This window comes from Myxocyprinus asiaticus, chromosome 26, assembly GCF_019703515.2.
Source record: "Myxocyprinus asiaticus isolate MX2 ecotype Aquarium Trade chromosome 26, UBuf_Myxa_2, whole genome shotgun sequence".
Classification (NCBI taxonomy): Eukaryota; Metazoa; Chordata; class Actinopteri; order Cypriniformes; family Catostomidae; genus Myxocyprinus; species Myxocyprinus asiaticus.
In genome coordinates this window covers 44922298-44947500 of record NC_059369.1, presented here as the reverse complement: position 1 = coordinate 44947500, position 25203 = coordinate 44922298, and the positions used below count along the sequence as shown (strand labels likewise).

Below are 25203 nucleotides of genomic sequence, written 5' to 3'. Positions count from 1 at the left end.
ATCTATCTATCTATCTATCTATCTATCTATATATATATATATATATATATATATATATATATATATATATATATATATATATATTTTAATAATAATAATTTATTTTAATAAAAATCAAACCCTGGGACAAGAAATTGAGCAAAGATGAAGAAACAACCATGTACACAACAGAATAAATACCTCTAGTTTGCGGTCCTCTCCATGTCTCTGGAACTGCCAGTAAATAAGGGCTCGCTGAGATTTAGGACTGCACTCCAGAAAAGAGCTGCTGTTCTCAACTCCATATACTGTCTTATCCAGCAGACCTCTATCTCCATCTGCATCATCTGCACAAGAGAGAGAAAGAAAGAAAAGGAGAGAGAAGTAAGAAATCATGATTCTTCCATGATGAGGATACAAGTGGATGATTTAGACCATATGCTATCACACGCACATCTCATAGTGTGTTCAGGTCTAAAGGGATACAAAAAAAAAAAAAAAATAGGGAGACTGGGGCTAGTTGTCACACTTTCACACTCCAGTGAATATATTTCTTAGAGTAGGTTTGTTTTTGAAAGTCCATTTCTGCATAGTCACATACCTTAAAGTCTTGGCTACAAAGAAGTTATAGAACATTTTCACCATTATTGCCCAGAAAAAAAGAAAAAAAAAAAAAAATATATATATATATATATATATATACACACACATACACACACTGTATACACATATACTGTATAATTTAATATTTTTTGGAATTAAATATTTTTATATTTTGGCCTGGACATTTCTTGACAGTCTTCACGAGATTCACGCCTATGTATTTATCCAGAATATTCTCATTTAAACACCATCCATCCCTCTGTCTTTCATTTTCTTCTGCCATCCTTTTCAAGTCAGCACTATTAAAAGCCAGCGTGCATTGCTGTGGCTTTGCTGTGCCACCGTAACTCAAAAAACTCTCACACAGGAAGTCAGTGTGTGGTCTCAATGTGATTCAAGTGGCCTTGCAATGTATATCTACGTGTACGTGTGTGTGTGTTCATGTAAGTGTATGTTCTGCAACCTATATTTCTCCAACAGCTGTGAAACAGTTTCTCAGTAGTAAAACATGTGTCATTAACAGTGAAATGACCGTTTTAGACCATGTTTCATTTTGAAAGATTTAATTAAACACTACCTTGGCTTGTACGGCATGTATGCAAATCTTTAATTTAAATAGTAAAATGTTATAAACAGTAGCAATTATCTCTTGGGCTTCTAATCAAATTTTATTTTCCGGCACTTTCTTGTGTGAAGGTACAGGTTCACAAATGAAGGGAAGTATGACGGCATGACTGCCTCATTGCCAGTGTGTTATCATGCTTATTGGGACAGTTCACCCGTCATTGCCGTCTTTAGCATGTCTAATCAGAGCATACGTGAGGCTCGTGATACAGTGTTTTCAGAGAAGTTCTGTTCTCAATACATGAATGCCATCTTGTGCTCATCCTGAGTTTGGTTTGGTTTTCACACATTACCAAACCAAACTCAGTGAAATGAAAGTGGATCTAAAGCAGTGGCGTATCCAAGGGTAGGCTGGGGTGGGCCTGGGCCCGCCCAAATTAGACCCAGGCCTACCTAGATTATATTAGATTATTCTTTGACTTCAAATACATATGTGGAGAGCGGGCGGGCCAAGCGGCTACTGTGCGGAGCAAGGCTGGGTTGGACACCTGCAGCGGATTATCTCGCTCAGCTGTGGCTGAGTACAGCGTTAACGGGCGAGAGATAAAGTCGCGGCGAGAGCTGCAGTCATGGAGAGACACAGGGAGAGAGAGAGACTCAACGAAGCTGTTTGTGTGTTGTGCTGGAAATCCAACAGAGTTTATGTGTAGAGTTGATCTGCAAAGCCAACAGAGTTTATGTGTAGTGTTGAGTTGAAAAGCCAACAGAGTTTATGTGTAGTGTTGAGCTGAAAAGCAAACCGTTTGTGTACTGATGAAAAGCGGCCTTATTGTGTGCTACTGATAAGTGCAACAATAAATGTCTACGTGTTTTGTCAAGCTGGCCCCAGCATCCTCCTTTCTAAGAACTTCCTTACATTGGTGCTGAAACCCGGGAAAATTGGAGGAAGATCACGCTGTCCTGGAGTCCTCGTTGCTGGCTCAAGAACGCGGTGCCAAGGATACACGATCTGGTGAGACACAATGGGTTCATCAGCAGGCTACCGAAAGGGATGGCTGAGCGAGACCAATGCCTTCGCCGGGCATCGCAGACGAAGGTGGACCGGCTGGCTGAGGACCGAGTGGGCGGTGTGTCCAGGAGCCGACAAGTTTTTTTCTCTCTCTCTCTCTCTCTCTCTCTCTCTCTCTCTCTCTCTCTCTCCCTCTCCCTCTCTCTTGCTCTTTCTCGCTCTCTTTCTCTTTCACTCCTCCCTCCCCCTCCCCTTTCCCTAGAGCTGTTCCGGATTCACGGATGCGGGGAAAACCATCTGGCGCTGGGTCGGCCGAAAGGGCAGTGGTTCCTCTCCAGAAATGGGGGGAGTAAGGCTCAGGCCAGAGAGGTCCCCGGCCTGAGTTGGGCGATGGGGGTATGTGGAAAGCGGGTCGGGCCGAGCGGTGACTGTGTGGAGCGAGGCCGGGTTGGACACCTGCAGCAGATTATCTCACCCAGCTGTGGCTGATTACAGTGTTAACGGGTGTGGAGAGACACAGGGAGAGATAGAGCACCCTGTCGATTTGTGTTCGTGCTGTTGAATATTTTGTTACACTGAAAAGTGCTGACAATAATGAGTCGGATGTTGGATGTTTGCATGGCTCCCGCTTCCTTCAGAGAGTCAAAGAACTTCCTTACAACATAATTATAATATAGTTTAAAAAGACATAAATTCTGATTTCTGAAATTTTGAAAGAAATGCTTGAATGTGCCGCTTCTCTGTTGTTAAGGTAAATGTGGTTAAAAAAATTTTGGCCCATCCATTTTTATTGAGCCCCACCCAAATGTAATTTCCTGGCTACACCCTTGATCTGAAGTGCTTTAAATTCACTTTAATTTCCCATTTGGTTAATTACAAATATGTTCAACCACTAAAAGTTACTATATAAATCTTAAGTAATCCCATGACAGACTAGTTCAGAGCATTTAATCATATTTGGAATGAAAAGCATTTACATTTACGCATTTGGCGGACGCTTTTATCCAAAGCGACTTACAGTGCCCTCATTACAGGGACAATCCCCCTGGAGCAATCTGGAGTTAAGTGCCTTGCTCAATGACACAATGGTGGTGGCTGTGGGGATTGAACCAACAATCTTTTGCTTACCAGTTCAGTGCTTTAGTCCACTACGTCACCACCACTCCATTAAAAAGCACATTAAAATGATCACTATTCAATGCTAATACATTTAAGCAATATTTTTTACTGATTGTTATTATTATTATTCCTTATTATATTACTATTATAAATTATTCAAGCTGACTGGGTTCCCAAAAAATAATGATGAAAAGTGGGCTAAAACCAGTGCTGGGTAGATTACTTCTGATATGTAATCTGATACTGATTACAAATTACATTTTAAATTGTAATCTTTAGGTAATTTAATCTGAATACTTTTGGATCACTCGATGCATACAGTATTTTCATGAAAATCAACTCATTCATTTTAAATTTGAATTTGTACGTTAAAATTGAGGCTCACATCGTGTGAGAGGACTTACAGGCAGAGCCGAGCATCTCACGACCTCCCGATAATTTTTAAAATTGTCTAAAAAATCCGGGAGCTGTCGGCTTGAATTTGTGAGGTGTGTGCGGTTGAATGAGCCGATTTGGCAATCTAGCTGAAGTTGACCAATCAGTAGAAGGTGTTGCAACTCACATGATCAATAAAAACTGAGTGTTCATGAAGGTTTTACATATTTGGAGAAAATGGTCATGTTAAAACTGTATTTTTCCCATTTTATTCACGACCACATCACTGAGAATGATGCTACAGAAAGGACATGCTGTTCTATGCTCTTCAGACAAATCATTTGCTATACGGGTTGCGCTAGAAAACAATCTTTATCACTCTGACAGACAGAGTTTTAAAATTTCCATCATGGTCTATTTTTATTCATAATACTTGCATTTGTTTCAATTCTAGGGCTTCATTTAGAGGGATAGCATCTGTTATAATTGTATATGCACACAATAGTCAGTGGATATGTGATAGTAACTCCCCAAGAGCGAGTCTGGTGAAACCAAGGACTTCTAGGTTGAAAGTTCCACCTGTCCACAGCCTCCCTTCGAAATCTCAATCTGTCAAATGTTGGACAGCATTTGTAGTCAGATAAACTGACTCGTAACATGAGCAGGGGATCACGACCTCCCGAGTGTCAGAACTCGCATCATGTACAACCGGCTTAAAAAATCCTAATCATTATCAAATTGTTGTCAGAGCAAATATTTACACCCCTAATAATCAGTCAGAAATGCACTGGCTATTGCCGTTGGCTAATTGGTAATCAAGAATGTAATCACATAATTTATAAAAAGTAATTGCAACCAAATCATACTCATTTTGAAATGTAATGTAATCCAATTACACATATGTTACAATAATACAGAGCCCCTTAGATGATAAGCCGTGATTTTTAAGTTTGTTTCTTAAATAGTTTTGCATGCCCTTGCAATATGATAACCATGGTTTTATAACAGTAACCATATTTTAACCTTGACATGACTTACTTACTTTCAACTGTATTTGTCCCTGGAGGGCAACTGGTTTTGCGACAAGACATACATCCAGAACAATACAAATTCAAGACAATGAAATACATAGGGTACTACATATAAGGAGGGGTAGATGTGGGACACAACAGTAGTCCTAAGATAACCTTCCCAATCATAAAGTTAATATAAAAAATAAATAAATAAACCCAACACCCGTACAAATGCAACCTGGATATGTAAGTACAATTCAATGACCTTATGTAAACAACATAACTAAAATTTACACAGGAAACCAAGCTTGGCAGCATCGTGAAAAACTGTCATAACAAACATCCTCAGCATCATTGTCACTGTTATCATCACCAAAGAGAAAAACAGCATCACTACTATCTTGACAGTTTACGAAGGCAATTTTTTACAAAGCATCTCTGTATTGGAGTTGCAACTTAACTTATTGTCAATCGAACGACCAAGGTACTTGTATGTTTCTACAACTTCTGCCACCTGCCCCTTATTGGTAGTTCTCTGAGGGGCAGAGGGCTTGCACCTAAAATCAATGAGCATGTCCTTCGTTTTTACCACGTTTTGTTGCAGGAATGCCCTATCACATCAGTGTACAAAGTCATCTACAACAGGACCATGATCATTTTCATCTGCGTAGAGGAGATTGACAATAGCAGAGTAGTAAATCCATTGTAATATTACAGGAAAATGAAAACTATGATAATAAAAATCATAATTTTGTGGTTATTATGGTTTTTACTACAAATACCATGGTAGGTATTTAAGCTTAAAAATGAATTTGAATTGTGTAAAACAATTAATACATTTAAGAGAATGTTTAAAACTGAGATGTTTTAAAAGTATGAAAAAATGGGTTGATAGCACTGATATATATATACAGAACTGGACGCAATAGTAAAGTGAAGCCACCGGAAGTGTTCGAGTAGCCATCCTGGTATGCCCAAACTGTCATAAAGTGTCAATGACACATCTCCGTTTCACCGTCTCAGACCTGCGGATACGACAGTTGCATTTAGCCCTCTAGTGACATCATGTTTAATGTTTAATTAGCTCATTATCGATAATATTTATTAAGAGGGAGAAGATATACGCGGATCACGATGACCTGTTCAGTCGAACAGTGCAACACAACGATCACCAAAGGAAGTGGAAAAACCGTCCACAAGTTGTAATGCAAGTAGGAAAAGCTGTAATATCTGCTTGTTTCGGGTGACAATATGTCCTTACCCTCACAAAAAAACTTTCTGCATTTTTACATTTTCAATAAAACATCGTTTAGTATGTTTTTTAAGTGATTTGAATTATGGGGACACTAGAAATGTCCTCATAAACCACATTTATAGGATAATACCCTTGTAATTACCAGTTTATAACCTAAAAAAAAGTCCTCATAAACCACTTAAACCTGCCCACACACACACACACACTCACACACACACACACACACACACACACGCACACTCACACACACACACACACACACACACACACGCACGCACACACTCACACACACACACACACACACACACAAATGAAAAGATACTACAGCAAATACTGTGGTTAAAAAAAATTCCCGACCTGTCATCTAAGCGGCTTCGGACAATGCAAATGCAAAGAAGACCGCTGTTTTACAGTTTTATTTGTTTGTTTGCTTTTGGCTGAAGTGAAGTAGGTCTAAGTTTGGTTCTTTTTAACAGAACTCAAGTGTGAACACGCTTAAAGAGCAACTCTTTCTATTGACAGTAGAGCATGTGCAAAACATTATTACATTTTGGTCAGAAGGAATCACTTAATAGTTTTTTAGGCCCTACTGTATTTCTATTGCTGATTTGTCTTAATATCGCTTGATATGGCTTTTTGATTTTTGATTTGAGCCCTGATAACCTGGCTGTTTTAGACAAACCCTTAGTTTGAGAAATGATAGGCTCACGAAACCATTAGCAATCATTGTTTGTTCAAAGAATGAAACATGACTGCCCTCTACTGATCATATCTCTCCATCACCGGCTTATGTCGCATTATACCGCGTGAAATTGCAGGGTCTGTTTCCCTTTGTTGTGCATTCTCACGTTGTCTTACACAGATGGCAGACTGTTCTAGATAGAACAGGTAAAGAATCGTGATCGATGATTCTCTCCACAGAAGCACTGAGTTGTTAGACATATTATTACACATGAGCCATGATCGTGCTGAAATCTGCATGTATTACCGTGATGCTGAAGATCCGAACACTGAGTTAGAGGGTCTCCATTCCTGATATCCTGCCGCCTCGTTCTCCTGCAAGCGTAAAACACACAAACACAGAAGAGAATTTGAGAGTGCAGGTGAATGCGGATGCACATATTCACTCCCACACATATCTGTCTTGCAGCGAGCTCTCACCATCATACTACTGAGGTAAATCAAACCCAGCTCCACGAGAGTGTTTGTATGTGAAGTGTGTATGAATTCAAACCAGTTTCAGCTTTGGGCTATTTAGTCTCTATGTAGTACAGCCAGCTCTTGTGCTCAAAAACCTTTCTAAAAAAGTGCTGTCATACAACATATGTCCTGAGTATACATGCATGAATGTCCCTTCAAGGCAACTTAGTAATGTTGGCAATATGTGAAGTCTTTTCACCTCCAGTAGCACACAAAGAACCTCTCTGAGATAGACATGGACTGTATATTGTAAATGTGGGACCCCATTTTGTGCTTGTTTTTTAAATAGACTTGAAGATAAAATAGGCAGTTTGCGTTTGATGGTCTGTAGGAGAGGATTTCAAGGATTGATCATTACTAGGACAAGAGCTCTTTGACATTAAGAGAGAAATTCACTATGAATGAATCACTTGTTGATGGCGTTTATTCGTACATGTTGTTGTAACACCTGATTCGCTGATGAATTATGACGTTCCACTACACTGTGTGTCTGGATATGTGCATGCTTAAAACTGCTTCATCATTTGATATATTATTGCTGCCATGATCTCTAGAAAATGTAAACAAACATTTTAAGTATTTACCACCAGCTTTCTGTGGTCGGTAAAAGCGGAACGTTAATTGCATCGGTCAAATAGTGCAGATGTTTGTGAACCCAGCGCATTCTATAAAGAGCCTCAAATGCATTAAAAAGAGGCGTATTTGCGCAGAAAATAATAATGATTGCTTAATTTATAAGGTGCAGGAATAAATGCGAGTGGTTTTTAAATAAAACACTTTGTTTTAAGCTAAAATAACTTGTGTTAAAGTGGCAAAACTGTTAAGTGAATTTGTCTCTATTAAATTAATTACCTTGATTTCAAGCCATGCACAAAAACAATTTTTAGGGAAAACAAATAAATAAATAAATAAATAAATAAATAAGTGGGTGATCTTTGGTATATTTTCAGTTCAATGGGATTTAAGAAAATAAGCCCATTGCTAAGAAAATGAAATATTTAAATTACACCACATATTTAAATGATACTAGTAAATGCTAGAAAAAAACTAACACTAACAGACAAGTGTGAAAAATAACAAAAACTAAAGTAAACTGGAATGACAAGAAGAATATAAAATATAAATTAAAATGAAATAAAAAATAAAATACTACACTATACTGGAATGACAAATGGAATAGAAAAATAGATTTAAAAATGAAATAAAAGAAATAACTTACTAAATAGAAATAAAATATAGAAATAATATATTAAAATATAATAATAATAATAATAATAATACTAATAATAATAATAATATAGAAATATTGAAAGTTTAAAAATATAGAAATGATCAAATAAAATAGAAAGAAAAACTAAATTAAATAATAATAATAATAATAATAATAATAATAATAATAATAATAATAATATAGAAATAAATATAGAATATATACATAATTAAATTATAAAAATATTTATAGTATAAAAATATAAAAAGGATCAAATATAATAGAAATCAAAACTAAATTAAAGAAATAAATTACTAAATAGAAATAAAATATAGAAATAATATTATGGAATATAATAATAAAATATAGAAATAATAATAATAATAATAATAATAATAATAATAATAATAATACAATATAGAAATAACATACAGAATATAACAGAAATATTGAAAGTGTAAAAATTTAGAATACGTAAAATCAGAAATAAAAACAAAAAAATCACAAACTATAATAACCCTGCTTTGGTATACCTTTTAGCAGTCGGGAAGTATCTGGAACATTGCGAGCCGTCCCAGGCACAGTACGGATCACGAGCCAGACAGCACTCTGCACAAGCTTTCCCGTACACGTCACAGCGGTGCAGAGGCATCTGAGAAACCCCGAGGCCGGATCCCAGATAGAGCTGTTGCTGCAGAGGGAAAGTAGAGAGACTGAGACCTTCTTTTATTAAACAATATTGTGACCCACAGAACTATTCATGACTGCCAAAGTTTTTACAGTGTGCCAAGTGTCTCGTCATGCACTGGGCAGCTGTTTCATTGTGTGATAGCCGAGTTAATGACTGTTCTAGCTGCACCGAGTATGCTGGATACAGGAACATTCTCTGGGGCTGTTTAATTATATACCCTTTCAGATATCCTCTTAGTGTCGGCTTGATTATTCACACCGTCTAAAGAAGGACACACAGTTGCAGATGACCTGAGTGTAAAACCAGCTGCTGTGTGTGACTGTGTGTGTGTGGCCTCTAATGGCAGAACCTCATGTTGCCATGTTGTGTGAGTGACTATGACAGCAGCCCCTGCTCTGCGTAATGTAGCTGGAGGCCAAGCAGTGTATATGTGAGTGTGTGTGTGTGTGTGTGTGTGTGTGTGTGTGTGTGTGCGTGTCTAGGTTTTTGGGTACATGATAAATCTAGCTGTTCTGAAAAATAAAGCTAGCTGCTCCATTCACTTTATTACCCCCAAACACATATGTTAGGCCAGTTCTGTTCCCTGCAGATCACTTATTAGTCTCATTGTTTTCCTCAGACTTGGAGGACATTAAGCATAATGTTTATTACCACAAAATTAATTTCGACTCATCCCTCCTTTTCTTTAAAAAAATCAAAAAGGGGGCGCTATATCTTGAAAAAACAAATTCACCCAAAACATTAAAGTTCCCGTATACATACAGTAGGTCAGGCATATGAGGTATTGTTTGAAAGCTTAGGATCTTTTCAGAGAATACCAACACTTTTGCATTTATGTTACATAAAATATCAAAATAAGGCCTGAAAATGTTTGCATCGCAAATTAGCACTGCCTAGAGGTAATGGGGTAGAAATATTAATTGTAATATAAACGTTTTTCACATGGCATTTAAATGGACAAGTCATATATCAAATGAAAGCTCTCATTCTCATGATTCTGACTATTGTGTTGCCCTAATACCACAGTTTGAAATATTTTCAAAAGAATCATTAAATGAAATATGATTTTTGTTCATCAAATACATACAGTACATCTCTTTTATGCACATATTATTGCTACTGTAAGCCCCAAATAGCTAAAAACAATATCTGCTTTTACCTTAGACAGTTGCATAAAAAATGAGTCATTTGTTACATGTCTGTGAGCTTGCTTGGCTGAATAATCCAATGTTATATCTTAGATATCCAATACAAAATATTCCATTCAGCAGGAAAAGCATGCAAAACAAATCATCATAAAATATGTTTTCGACTACTGATGATAAAATGTTGGGATCTCAGCTTTCTAATGACACCTAGATTGAGCTTCTAGTCCACTCAGAGGCCGAGATATTCTATGAAATGATAACGGTGGTGCTTGAAATGAAAATTAGACTGAATGTCTATGGACGAGCACATCTGTGAGGGCTAAAATGCGTTAGAGCGCCACCTGCATTTCAGATCTGTATATTGTGATGGAATGTGATAGAGAAAAAATAATTTTTCTAGTGCTTGCTGCCACCTAGTGGAACAAAATAAGACATTTCAAAGTGAGATAAAGTGAACAGAACCAGAATTACATTCTTACAAAGTTGGGACAGGAAAAATAAATAAATAAATAAATAAAATACTAATATTATGTTTATCATAACATTATAAACACATACAATATTATTTATGAATAAATGTAGTCTTTTTTTATTTATATTTTTATTTGAGGGGTTTTCTGAAAAAAATAAAAATAAATAAATAAATTTAAAAAAATGTTTGCATTTAGTCCACAGTGTGTGTGAATGGTCTGCTTTTAAATTTGAGTGTGAAAAATTGCAGGCGGCCGCTCAAAAATGCATCAGAGTTTAACGAGATAAGCGATTGTCTGTTTGAGGTTGTTGTAATGTTTACCTGCTTTGTGGAGAGTTCCATGGCAGTAATGACAGTTGGTTCCTATCAAAACAATGTTTTAATTACTTAAATGAGTGCATATACAGTGCATGGGAAGTATATTTTTGGTTTTCTAAAAATAAAAATTTCCAGTGAGTCAAAGGGCTTTTTTTGTATTAATTGTTTTTTTTTATTATTATTATCAGTTGTCTCTCTGTTCTTGGATAACTATACAGCATTCCATAAAGAGTGTATTATATAAACATTATAAACCTACTCTGAACACTGTCATCTCCTCCAGTAGGACTTCCTCAAGATCATGCCATGTTCCTCTGGGGATTGATACCACCTTTAGAACCGTGCCCATGTCTGCAGTGGAAAAATACAACAATACACATATGAAAAGTTTTTCTATATAAACCTATATGTTGTTATTAATGTTATTATATGTTATAGAGCGTGCAACAACGGCCTGACAATTTTCAGCCGTTTTGATTTCGGAAGTATTTTTCCCATATTTTTTTTTTCCATAGGGATTTAATAAAATCCTTCAATAAAAACAAGAGCTGTAAGCCATGAACCAAACCAACCAGCTCTGAGGTGAATCACAAGATTACAAACTTTGATTTGAAGCAAAAAAAAAACAGAAAAAAAAAAAGCGGATTAAAAACAAGTGAAAATGTAAAATATTTATTTAATATTGTAGAATATAAGTGTATTAACAATGCAAAATATTCAGATGTATACAAATATAAAAGTCGTTTTGAGTGTAGGGAGATGGACAGTCGCTGCAGAGCTCTTTTGGCGCACTTTGTTTGCCGTGATTCTATGATTGGTGGATTGTTCTCTTCAGGATCATAGGTAGTGTAGTTCTTCAGCAGGATTTACACTTAAAAAACATTATTTGTATGATTAATATTTGTACAAGTATTTGTGACTATCACCCCTGGAGTCGTGAGTTCGAATCCAGGGCGTTCTGAGTGACTCCAGCCAGGTCTCCAAAGCAACCAAATTGGCCCGGCTGCTAGGAAGGGTAGAGTCACATGGGGTAACCTCCTCGTGGTCGTGATTAGTGGTTCTCGCTCTCAAAGCGCGGAGAGTAGCATGAACCTCCACATGCTGTGAGTCTCCGCAGTGTCATGCAAAATGAGCCACGTGATAAGATGCGCGGATTGACTGTCTCAGAAGCGGAGGCAACTGAGACTTGTCCTCTGCCACCCAGATTGAGGTGAGTAACCGCACCACCAAGAGGACCTACTAATAGTGGGAATTGGCCATTCCAAATTGGGAGAAAATATATAAATAAATAAAAAAACATGATTTTTACTTTTGTTTTTTATGAAGTTGAAATAACACCAACTGATGGCTTCAACAGAAGTATATACCACCGATTAACAACCTCAGAGCTCACAGTGGATCTGTCTTATCAACTTTCCTTTGGAGAATATTGAGAACAAGACTGTTGTGCTCTTTTACACTCACCAGTGCCAATAAACATGACATCATACTGGCCGTCCTCGGCCTCCACTCTGTCCACCACTATTTGGGTGAACTGGTAGTCAACATCAGTTTTGATTATGATTGGACGGTTGTTGATGGGCAAGACTGGGTTGTGCATGGCCGGATGGCTTCTGGCAAACGTGATGACGTCATCAGGAAAGTCCTTTGTCGATTCAAAACCATCAAACGTTTTACTTGGACACTGTCCCCATCCAGATAATGAGAGTCAAGAACATGTGTTAAAATGCAAGCGGTCAAAATAAATAAATAGTAATTTATTTCATTTGTAGAGCCAAATGTCCAAGACTGCTCTTACCGTGCCAGGTCTTGGGTACGGTACTCTACCCAAGAATGGTACCCACTGGTAGTTGGGCCCATCTCTGTGCGCGTAGGGGCCCAGAAACACCCTCCTGATATCTGCCATACTATACATACACACCGCTGAGCCCTTAAAGATGTTACTGTAAACCCCACAAACAGCAATCATGAGCTTTTTCACAGGTTCACCTGAAGGGATTTACTAAGTCAGAACGCAATTATCGAGATTTGAATACACAGAATATGCAGATAGGCTTTGGGGAAATGGGAATTTGGTGTAAATTTTATGTTGTAGTACCTGGATGTTGTAAATACAGCATAGATAATAGGGTTCTTAGCATCCTTGGAGCTCATGACAAAAACATCTTCTGTAAACGATCAAACATCATTTTTAGTAATGCATTTACATTTAGATATTCATTTGGCAGACATCGGTTTACAGTGCATACACTTTTTATCAGTTAATGCAGAGCCCCTTGAAAAAAGGCTTCTGTTTCTGCACTTCTAAACAACAGAACTCACATTTTACATATGATAGAACATAAACAATTATATATATATATATATATATATATATATATATATATATATATATATATATATATATATATATATATATATATAAAAAATAAATAAACTAATTATAAATTAACATAAATTAATGCATATGACCGATATGCCAGTGGTTTAAATTTGGTCAATAACTGGCTGTTATATCAGTCGGTGCATTAAATATGTTAACATGGATGTCACATGGCATGGGTAACTTACGCAGTTCATCGAAGTGTGTGTCGATGCCTTTCAGGCCTGGAACAGAACAGATTAAACGGGCTTTCAGGAAGGTGGTCCATTTGTTCACCAAACTTCTGTGGCCTCCAAAGTCATTCTGTCAGACACAACCAAAACACGAGTGTAACATTTTACCTCAAAACAGCTGATTTATAAAAGAATATACAGTGATTGTTAAACATTTATCCACATACTCTACATGATGCAAACTGAGCAGTGTTTAAACCGCGGTTAAAAACACTTTCTTATGATGTGTTTCATTCATACGAGCAGACAGAGGGCACATTCACACAGAAGCAGCAATGCAAGATATTTAGGCTTTTTTTCAGAGAATACTTTGTTTTTAATTTTATTTATTTTTTTATTTTTTTATTAGAGTATTTTGTTTTATTGTAGGCTACTGGAAAATCTGCCAGTGCTGAAGAAGTAATCCAAAGTATTGAGATTAGCAGACAGACTGTCTTAACCAACCGTCTGCTAGCTGCCATCAGATGAAAATACACATCTTATAAAGCTAGGGCTATTAAAACTTTAGATCACTTTCGTGCATTCTGTAATCTGTGGTGGAATATTTTTTAGAACTTACTCTCCCAATTCTGAATGTACTATTGTATCGAGCACAATGAGGCCGAGCATGTGTATTAAGAAAGCAAAGAGGGTCAACTTTGATGTCATGTTGACTAAAGTAGATTCCAGTCATTCTTGGCACACCTCTATTTACTTCACACAGAGTTATTACTGATGATCGGTAATTTTGGAGAGAGGGGTGCATTTGTTTGTGTATATTTACATGAGTCTATAATCTTACAATCTGGCAACTGGCATGTGAAACACAGGAGTAATATAAACAGTCTCACACTCTTATCAGCTCTAATTAGCCGTGCTGGAAAATGCACTGCATCAACTAAACACACACTCTGCATAATGAGACAATTGTCTGCGGTGGCGAGGGAAAGACTCCAGTCATACCGGAATACCGAACTACCTGTAATTGAGAACACCTTTCTGCCGCTTCAAGCTATGGACTTGCACTTGAGCACAGTGAGTCTGCCAAAGTCTCACATTTGTCTCCACAGAGGAGTCTTTGTTCTCTCGACCGATGGCTCCGGTGATATTTTAGACATCTCTAAAGTTTCACAGTGGGGGGTGAAGCCAAATGCAGAAAACTTGCTGTGCTGCCCTGCTACCTGTCTGACCATCGTGAGATGATGAGGAATGGATGTTTGTGTGTGTGAGTGTGTGTGTGTGTGTGTGTGTGTGTGTGTGTGTACCTTACACAGCTGTCCGATTCTGGCGTGTGTGGCTTTGCTGATCTGTTCCCCATCAATGGCATTCTCTCTGAAGAACAGATAGATCTTGTCATCTTCTGGGTTGTTGCTCTCTGGGATGAGGTGCACACTCACAAATCTAGGATCTGGATGAATAAACAAACAACAAATGAACACTCTTAAGAACTAACAAAAAAGTATAAAAAAAACAAACAAACTTAAAAACAAAGCAACATACTTTCATAAGAGTATAATAGTATGGACCCAAAACGTTTAAAGCAAAACCATTCTCGATTTCATTCTAAGCTTCATCATAGAGGAGACCAGGGCTAGTTGTCACACTTTTACTCCAGTGAATATTTCTCATGCAAGGTTTATTTTTGAAAGTCAATTTCTGCATAGGCACTGTGGAAGGGCGGAGGGCGGGCCAGGTCGTGATTCCACACACCCGGCCCCTAATTAGCCTGATTAAGCCTGAGAGGGATAAGGCCGACCGGATATGGCAGTGCGACAGAGAGAGAGTTACATACAGCTGTCCGACACCTATGTGTGTGTTTGTCTTTTTGGTTCAGTTTATCATTAAACCTTTATTTATATTGTAAAGCCGGTTCTTGCCTCCTCCTTTCCATTGATGTGTTACACTGGTGCTGAAACCCGGGAAGGAGGAGGGATGTGCTGTAGTAGAGTCCTCGCCACTACCATCCACCCCAATGGAGCAGCCACAGCCATCCGCCAGGGGACGGAAGAGCCCAGCCGCCTGAGAGCGGAGGAACGGCCGCCGACCGCGAGGGGAGGGGGGGCTCCTGGCCAACCGCCTGGAGCGGGAGGACTGCTGTCAGGTGTGGGGGAGACCCCTACCATCCACTGAAAACACTGCTGGAGGACTGCCTCCGATCCACCCGGGGAGGCACGACTGTTGTCCACTAGAGGGTGGAGGAGTGGCCGAAGACCAGGCTATGGCGTATCGGAGAACCAGCGAGTACGTTTTTTTTTCTCTCTCTCTCCTCTCTCTCTCCCGCTGCCGCTCCGCATTGGCCTTTCCCTCTCTTTTTAAATATTAGTGTTAATTTGGTTACCATCGCCGTAACGGCGTACCACATTTTTTGTTGTTGTTGTTGTTTCCCTCCCCTTTCCCCTCCCAGATCCAGGAAGGCAGGGATGACCTGCCGGCAGATGGGGTACAAGGCATGCCCCCACCAGGGAAAGGGAAGGGAAGGGGGGGGGTGCATAATTATTCCAAAGTACTTAAACCATAATAACTTAATTTAATAACTTCAGATATATATATATATATATATATATATATATATATATATATATATATATATATATATATATATATAAAACCCCCAGAAAATCAATATTAAAAAGACTTTAAACTATTCATTTATTGCATTCCTTAGAATATACAAAGTTATTTCCATAAATGAAAATTCTGAGATTAGTTATGCACTTTTTCTTAGTAACTTATCAAATTTGTGACATTGACCATGTGAAATCTACAAAAAGGTATGTATTTAATACAAATTAAATACAAAATAATTATGGAAAATTTAAGCATTGTGGTCTCAGACTTTTGGACTCCACTGTATACAGGTAAATTTGATTCTTTGAAACTGAGCACAAATTCTCACCGTTGAGCCATCTGGAGTCATGCTGCTCAGTTCTGATAGGATGGTGCTTGCCTAAAGTTCTGAAAATGGCAAAGTCCCGCCCCATGAAGTCAGCTGTTGTCCCAGCGTACAGCTCCCCATCTGCCAATCAAAAACACACAATAAAAGTCATATTTAGTGCAAATGGATTGCATATTTATGCCATCCATGTCACACACACACACACACACACACACACACACACACACACACCAACACCTCCTGCTACTCAGTTTGCACTTATGAGCTGTGAGGAGGATGTGTGCCGGGTCTTTTGGAAAAAAAAAAAGACTAGGAAAGCTTCAGTCCCAGGTGGTGTTTCACCTGCCTGTCTGAAAGTCTGCACTGTCCAACTGGCCCCCATCTTCACACAGATCTTCAATAGATCACTGGAGCAGTGTGAAGTTCCCTGCTGCTTCAAACACACCACCATCATTCCGGTTCCCAATACAAACAAAATCAGAGGACTTAATGACTGCAGACCTGTCACTCTCACATCTGTGGCCATGAAGTCATTTGAGAGACTGGTTTTGGCCTACCTGAAGGACATCACTGGACCCCTGCTGGACCCCATTCAGTTTGCTTACCGAGCAAACAGGTCTGTGGATTATGCTGTCAATATGGGACTGCATTATATCCTGCAACATCTCGACAGACCTGGGACTTATGCAAGGAACCTTTTTGTGGACTTCAGTTCAGCCTTCAATACCACTCAACCAAACTGACCCAGCTCTCCATGCCAACCACAATCTGTCAGTGGATCAACAGCTTTCAGACATATTGGCAGCAGCTAGTGACACTGGGGAAAATCACATCCGGGACCCTCACTATTAGCACTGGTGCTCCTCAGGGATGTGTTCTCTCTCCTCTGCTCTTCTCCCTGTACATGATTGACTTCACTGCAAAATACCCCACTGTCAAGCTCCTGAAGTTTGCAGACGACACCACGGTCATCGGCCTCATCCGCGATGGTGACGAGTCTGCATACAGACGGGAGTTTGATCAGCTGGCTGTCTGGTGAGGTCACAACCACTTTGAGCTGAACATGCTCAAAACAGTGGAGATGATAGTGGACCCCCCCCCCTCCACAAAACTGGGTCTCATTTACTAATAACTGCGTACAAATGTTCTTACTCATGTGCACAGAAAAGGCACAAATATGTACATGCACATGGTCAGCGAATGAGACTGGCCTTATCCACTGTATTTATCAGCGAAACTAGGGCGCTGCCATTATCAACCTAGAATGTGGGCCACTTCCGGTATCAGCTACTTCCAGCTATTTTAGCGACATAAAAATAGTAAATTATGCTGCTTTACATTACAGGCTGGTGATATATGTCATCATATTATTATCATTAATTATGATTTTCATAAACTCATTGGTTTTGAACGCATATAGTTTCACCGAATGTACCGTATATTTTTCCATTGTTTTATCACACTGTTGCACAGGCAAAATGAATGAAATCAGGCGCTGACAGGACGGTCTTCTGTGCCGTCTGACATGCCTCCACAAACTTTACACATCCAGCAGAGAGCAGAAAGCAGCTGGACAAATGCCGCTTTAACTTTCTTTGCACCAAAACTGCATCTTTTTCATCTCGGCAAATTAATAAACGCATTTTACTCTCCGTTCTTGTCAGAAAGCATTCACTCTTTCTTAGCAATGTATAGTAAACAGACACGCAGATCTCACATTCAGCATGGCTTATAAAACATCGCCTTTGGAAATAAATAAATAAAGGCATCATTGGAGGTTACGCAGGTACATTTAAATGGAGGTTTACATGGAGACAAGAAACACTGCATTGTCATGATACCGGTGAAGTAAGAAGCAGATTTTATTACCTTCTCTTCAATTCAACACAAAGCAACAAGTGAATGATTTACTTACTCTTACTATAAATGCTGACGTTAGAAAATTATCTGACATTAGGCCATCATTCTGCTGTACATCCTGTGGTTGTGTGATAGTTTATAAACTTATATCACTAAATTCTGGTATTATTATCCTTCTATTTATTTACACTGGAGTCAATGCCAGCAGAAATTTTACACATCTGCCGGAAATGCAGCCGCTGCTTCCACGTTGCAAAATAAGGTGGATACACTCACCGATCAGTAAGGAAGCTGTCTGCAGTTTGGCGTCATAAGGGCTTTTACCACGGCCGTTCTCAAAATGTGAGGACCCCAGCCGAAAGATGTTGTCCTAGAAAGGTACACACACAATCAATAACAAAATTAAAGGTATAGTTCACCTATATATAACATTTCTATCATCATTTACTCATCATCATGTTGTTCCAAACCTGTATGACTTTATTTGTTCTGTGGAACAAAAAATTAGATGTTAGACAGAATGTTACTCTTAGTCACCATTCACTTACATTGCATCTTCTTTTCTTCTATACAGTAAAAATTAAATGGTAACTCAAGTCGTCATTTTTATTTGTATAGCGCATTTCACAACACACATCGTTTCAAAGCAGCTCATGCATTAACAGAACATGAACATTTTAATATCTATAAAGTCTTAAAGTCATCATTGTGTAGTCTGATTAAATATGATTGTAAATTGTGTATAAAAATAAATAATTAAATCATAATTGTATTTAGAAACCCAGTGAGCAAGCCGAAGGCGACTGTGGCAAGGAATTGAGACTGCTATTCTGCCCAACATCTGCTAAAGATAAATAATGATTCTATTAATGATAATTCTATTGATTTTAATGTCATCTCCGGGTCTTGTAAGTGTCCACAGTCGCTAAAAAGGGAATTTGTCAAAGACAAGGCAAGACCAACAACTGTTCAATGACATAACGTGAAAACATGAGTGGTGTTTGCCTGTGCAAAACCGCCACTCCGCCATGATGCTAGGGTGGTTGACAGGACGTTGCTATGCAGTTGCTAGGGTGTTGCTAGATGCATGCTTACTGGCTCAAAATAACCCACCCATAGGTGAAAATCCAATCATTAAGAAAAGTAATAGCACATCTCTCCTCAACAAGTTAAGATGTTTAATATTTAGGATGGGGGTTTGTGCAATTGCCTCACCCTTTGTATGAGCAATTGTAAAAGGGATGCTCTCCATTGCAAACACCACTAATGATGTGAGACAGTGACAGGGTTGGATTTACTGTATAAAACCTGATGAAGGACGATGATGATTTACCTCCGGTCGTTTCCCTACTTCCACATAAGCACAGATAGGGTGGAACGCACCCGTCCCGCACACATACAAGTGTGTCTGATTAAACGGCTGCAGAACCTTAATGAAGTTAGAACAGTCCTTCTGTAGAACAACAAGATGGAGAGAGAACATCAATATTTGTTTATAATTGCATTATTTTGATACACGTAGCTAACATTTTAACAACACAAACTCTTATAACAACACAGTGAAATTGACAGAGACAATAGCAAATTAAATCTGTGGTGCATCGGTATTTCTTGATTCACAGTCATCGCTGGGTTCTCAGATAAATAAACACAACCATCTGTGTAAACAACAGCTTTAAGACATGGCTTAACCCATACACACACACATCTCTAACAAGGTCACTGGCTCAAGATGCTGTTTTGGATATTTTTACTGGTAAGATAGACATTAATGATGATGAAAGCCAAAATATTAAATGCCATGGAGCAAGTAATCCATTATTTTTGTAGAGGGGGGTCAAATGACAATTATTAATAATAATAGCAAATCTACAGGTCAAAAAATTTACTTTAGAAAGGCATCAGCATCATTGCTTTATTTTTACACAGAGATATGTAGATCTATTACTAAAACCAGTTGACTTCAGCACCTCTTTTTTGTGCTGTTTTTCCAAATTTGTGTGCCTATAACTCCAGAACTGTTAAAGATATCTTAACATCCTTTTACATTCTGGTTTAGAACAAACTTTCCTTTTTGTTTCCTTATTTTTCAGGCCCGACATGGTTAAATCTCAAAGATATGGGGCTCTCAATGTGGCTCCATTTGAAAATTATTCCATTTTACCCATTTTCAATGGTCGAAAAGAAAATGTGGGTCACATGGTTTGAAGCTAGTTTTTCTTGTCCAACGTTGAAACTAGAAATGTGCATTTATTCACATAAAAACATCAATATCAAAATCTTGATTTTTATGAGTCCAAAACTACGCTATAATTAAGAATAAGCGACACATGTGGCTCTTCTGTTTATACAGTAGTGACTGACCCAATCCCTTGCTTAGTTTGTAACGCTCAGTAATTCCTCTGATTGCTGATGCAGAAGTGTTTCATTCTGCGTGCATTTTGAAAACCCTTCTGCTCTCTCACAAAGGAAACCGAACTGTGAACACAGCAGCATAGCTGACCAACATGCACACACAGATAACTTTATAAAAAGGAAAATGTTACAACAGCTGGAGATGTTTTTCAGCAGGGTGTTTAGTGTATTAACAGTGAAATCCTTTTATAGGCATCCAGAGTTCCCCAGTGGCCTAAACACCCAGGGTTTGTGTGTGTGTGCCATTGTGTTTTTCTGTTTGTCAGCTACACTGCAGCATCTGAACTGGGATTTTGCCTTTGGAAATGTGTGTGTTTCAGAAGCTCCTCAGATGTGTTTAAGCCACGTGTCTGAGCAAGTCTAGCTTGGAACGGATTGCAGTGACTCATTCAAGGTTTACAGAAGAGTATTTAAGTATACAACAACATATCAATATTTGACTGAGAGATTTGGCCCCTTTTTCAACTTGTTACTTCATCAACACCACGGAGCACACTGTTCTGGACTATAGATACAGTCGGCAACACGTCATATACTGGGGGTGTGATTTAGTGTGGGGAAATCGGTTCCCCGATTCCCCGTTACGAAAAACATGAGAAAAAGTTGTGCAATTTTTTGCACTTCATAAAAGCAAAAAACCCAGATCTGATTTCTTCTTAATCATATTAAGAAATATAAATAAAAGTGTTGATGATGATAAACAAAGAAGTGAAGTGTTGGGGCCTGGGTAGCTCAGTGGTAAAATATGCTGGCTACCACCCCTGGGGTTCGCTAGTTTGCTAGTTCAAATCCCAGGGTGTGCTGAATGACTCCAGCCAGGTCTCCTAAGCAACCAAATTGTCCCGGTTGCTAGGGAGGGTAGAGTCACATGGGGTAACCTCCTCAGGGTCGCTATAATGTGGTTTGTTCTTGGTGGGGCTCATGGTGAATTGAGCGCAGATGCTGCGGTGGATGGCATGAAGCCTCCACACGCGCTATGTCTCCGTGGCAACGCGCTCAACAAGCCACGTGATAAGATGCGCGGGTTGACTGTCTCAGACGTGGAGGCAACTGGGATTTGTCCTCCGCCACCCGGACTGAGGCAAATCACTATGCGACCACAAGGACTTTGAGTGCATTGGGAATTGGGCATTCCAAATTGGGAGAAAAAGGGGAAAAATCCCCAAAAGATAAAGAAGTGAAGTGTTTTAGATACCAATTGATTAACAAAACCTTAACATGAAAATCGTAAATGTAAACTTGAGATTACTGAACGACACTCAAAAGCGCACAGCCCCAGCGCTCTTCTTTTGGCTTCAATATTTGTCGGGTCAGAATTATATTTTAATATTCTGCTTCATGCTTCACATAACATTCTCAACTCAGATTCTATCCCAGGTATATTTTTCAAAGTGTACGGCTGCATTTAGGACCCTTCTCTAATTTGTCCTGATAGCTAACACACAACAGTGCCGCCAGCATGAATGGATGTTTTTGTCTTCTATAAGCACTGATCTCACTCACTCTTTGTTTCTGACAAATTGCAGCTGAGATCCTTCAACAGGACCAGCAGTTTTCTGCCTTCATCGGCCCTCCTAAGGGCCCTAAATTGACATTGTCTCTCTTCACTTCAAACAAGCTCGAGTCAACCTCTCTTTGAGAAGAACAAGCTTCAGTCAATCTGTCTTTCACCATCATCCCTCTCCACATAAAAGCCATCTTTCAGAGAGCAGCCTGCCATTCACTGAGAACATGTTTACATCAAAATCTCACACAATGTGTTTTATTGCAATTCAAATAAGCGCCATTGAGAAGCATCCAAGCTTATAGTTTCTTTATGATGCTAACAGGGCAGAGGGCCGCCTGCTACGGCTCTATATTTCTAAGGCAGCGCCTCGGGCCTTATCTACGATGGAATTTATGAGAGCAAATGGCAGTAATGCCTGGAACTGTTTACACACTTCAGCCACAATTCAGTGATTTCACTTTTATTCCTTCTTCCATTGACATCTGCTGAGCTGGACTTGTGGGAGAAACCCTTGACTTTTCTTGTGAAAGCAAAAGAAGGTTGACAGACATGACAAGCTTTAGATACTCGCTGTCAGAAATAAACCATTCGGGACTTCATCTCAAATATTAAGTGGAAAATAGTTATGTAAAACTAAATTATGACAAATATTACAAGTGGACTTCGGGGCAAAAAAATGCTACAAAAATGTAGAATATGACCCCTTTAAACATGATGTCAGATAATAGCTCTGTTCAGAACTGTAGAAGCTTTCTGCACAAATCCTTTATATAGACTCAACCTGCTGACCTGCTATTTGTATACGCTATATCTCACACATTAAATACAGATATTGTCAAATAAATTACAAATAGAGGCATGTGTTTTGCAAAAATGACCATAAATAAACCAGAGAGAAGTCGGACAGTGAAGACAAATAAGTGATTCAATGCTCTGCTCTGCTCTTCGGTGAGATCTATCAGACAAATATCAAAGTTGTAGAGAGAAAGTAAAGAATTTACCTGGATGTCTTTTCCAGCCCATTTGCATTCATCTCGTCGAGAAGGTGAAGGAGGCCAGGACACCTGCCAGTTCAGAGAGAAAGAGAGAGAGAGAGAGAGAGAGAGATAGATTTAAAGGGTACATTTTATTGGACGTATACATAGCTGTATGTACGGCATGTTTTTAACGTATCTTCCTTTTGCCTAATAATACAGGACACTGGAGAGTTCACTAAGAATTAATTTCGGCTGCTGATCGGCACATGTGCATTGGTAACTTTTTTGTAACGTTGCATTAACCTTATGGAGGATGCAGCAAACTACCTCAATCTGGTGTACTTTACGGAGACTGTTCAGCATCACTCCACCACTTTGATCAGCTGAATTGGCTTTTTAAATGCCGAAAATGCACTCGACTGGATACATGCCCAGTTATACTGCTCTTCCCAATCATTTAATGTTCATTTGACATATTAGGGTCATTGACAAATTGGTTGTCCAGGGTGATACAAATTAGAAATCTAGTTTAAAACACGTGTGAAGTTTGTAGAAGTGTCCATAATGGTTTCATACATTTTTGAAAAACATTGAATGGCATGCTCTACAAAACGATGCAATGACTTAAAATGTCAAGTGGTGTAACATATTAAAATACTTTCCTTGCACCTTGATTGCACAACTTAATCATTAATTGCAAAAATGTTTTGAATTTGTTTTTTTTTTAAGTTAGAAATATTTGTATAAATATCAGTTTGTTTTCTTAGAGTTACTACATTTCCATTTGACATGAACAACATGTGCCTTTTCATAAAAAATATCAAAACGTCTGATATTTTTTAACAACTGCATGCTGGTTACAGTACACCACCTAAATATTCATAAAAAAATAAAAATAAATAAATAAATAATAATAAAAAAAAATTCATCATAGTAAAGATGCATTTTAAATAATTGTATTGCATGAATTACATTTATGTATTTTTATAACGTAACAGATCTGTACAAAAATATAAGCAGATTTTTCAGCATTTTCTTTTTTTTTTTTTTACTGCTGCCATGATCAATAGAAAATGTACACAAACATATTTTCAACAAAAATCTATGTACTACATTTTTTAAAAATAATATCATGAACACAAGCGCTACTACTGTGCTGCCACTCCAATGCCTATACGCCATACTTTAACCTAAATCTGTTTTATAGAGTTGTTATTAGCTATGAACATTTGCTAAAGTATTAAAACAACTTTCCAGACGAGTTGTGGAAATCTTAGGAATCATGCAAACCATGTTCCTGGTGGAAAGAGTAAAGGAATTATAGCCTGTTAGTGGGAAAAAATTGGTTTCAATGGGACTGCTGTCACAGCGAGTTACACTCTCTTGAGTGTGCTGTAATTCTAGCTTCTCCTGTATTACGGCTGTGAACGTTTCTCTCAATTATCACGGAGAAAATGTGAGTGTGTCTGTGTTTGCATGTGCGTTTCTAATGATGAGAGACACTGAATTTACTCCATACAGCACTGAATATCCCCCCTTTAAAAACAGACCGGCACAGAAACAAAGTTTGTGTGGATGAAGAAATGTTATTGCTGTAGTGAACGATGTTACCCCCATTATTAGACCCCTACTATGATACTAGCAGTATACAGAAACAGATATAGCAGTAAAGTAAATAAATGTCTCTGTCACTGACTAATTGAATTTGTTGACATAGTTTTGTACAGTGAGACAAACTGACGAAATGGAAACATCTCTCAAAAACCTCATTCATGTATCTTCATCATAAAGAGTACTCCAGATTAACCCACAGTTAAACATTACATCACCTTATCCATTTTACACTTATTGATTTATTTAGAATACAATAGAAAACCAATATGCAATTGCAGGCTGTTTTTCAATGGAATTGCACAATACACCTTGATCATCTAAATCAATATGTAAGAACGTAAAAGTTCATTGTTGTTGACGTTGGAAGCAATGATTTTACTAAA

At 38.3% G+C, this 25203-nt stretch overlaps 1 protein-coding gene across 1 annotated transcript in view; it reads right to left on the bottom strand.

The window, feature by feature from the left end:
• The window catches only part of LOC127417069 (semaphorin-3ab-like), a 43866-nt gene that overhangs the window by 3162 nt on the left and 15501 nt on the right, over window positions 1-25203 (bottom strand). The window contains exons 3-16 of the mRNA XM_051656785.1: window positions 23231-23293; window positions 19641-19760; window positions 18584-18677; window positions 16448-16567; window positions 14817-14959; window positions 13528-13642; window positions 13055-13124; window positions 12755-12899; window positions 12421-12640; window positions 11216-11307; window positions 10960-11001; window positions 8861-9018; window positions 6906-6973; window positions 181-326 (exon numbers count right to left, since the gene is read on the bottom strand). Of these exons, the coding sequence (XP_051512745.1) occupies window positions 181-326; window positions 6906-6973; window positions 8861-9018; window positions 10960-11001; window positions 11216-11307; window positions 12421-12640; window positions 12755-12899; window positions 13055-13124; window positions 13528-13642; window positions 14817-14959; window positions 16448-16567; window positions 18584-18677; window positions 19641-19760; window positions 23231-23293 (1596 nt within the window). The remainder of the gene's footprint in view (window positions 1-180; window positions 327-6905; window positions 6974-8860; window positions 9019-10959; window positions 11002-11215; window positions 11308-12420; window positions 12641-12754; window positions 12900-13054; window positions 13125-13527; window positions 13643-14816; window positions 14960-16447; window positions 16568-18583; window positions 18678-19640; window positions 19761-23230; window positions 23294-25203) is intronic.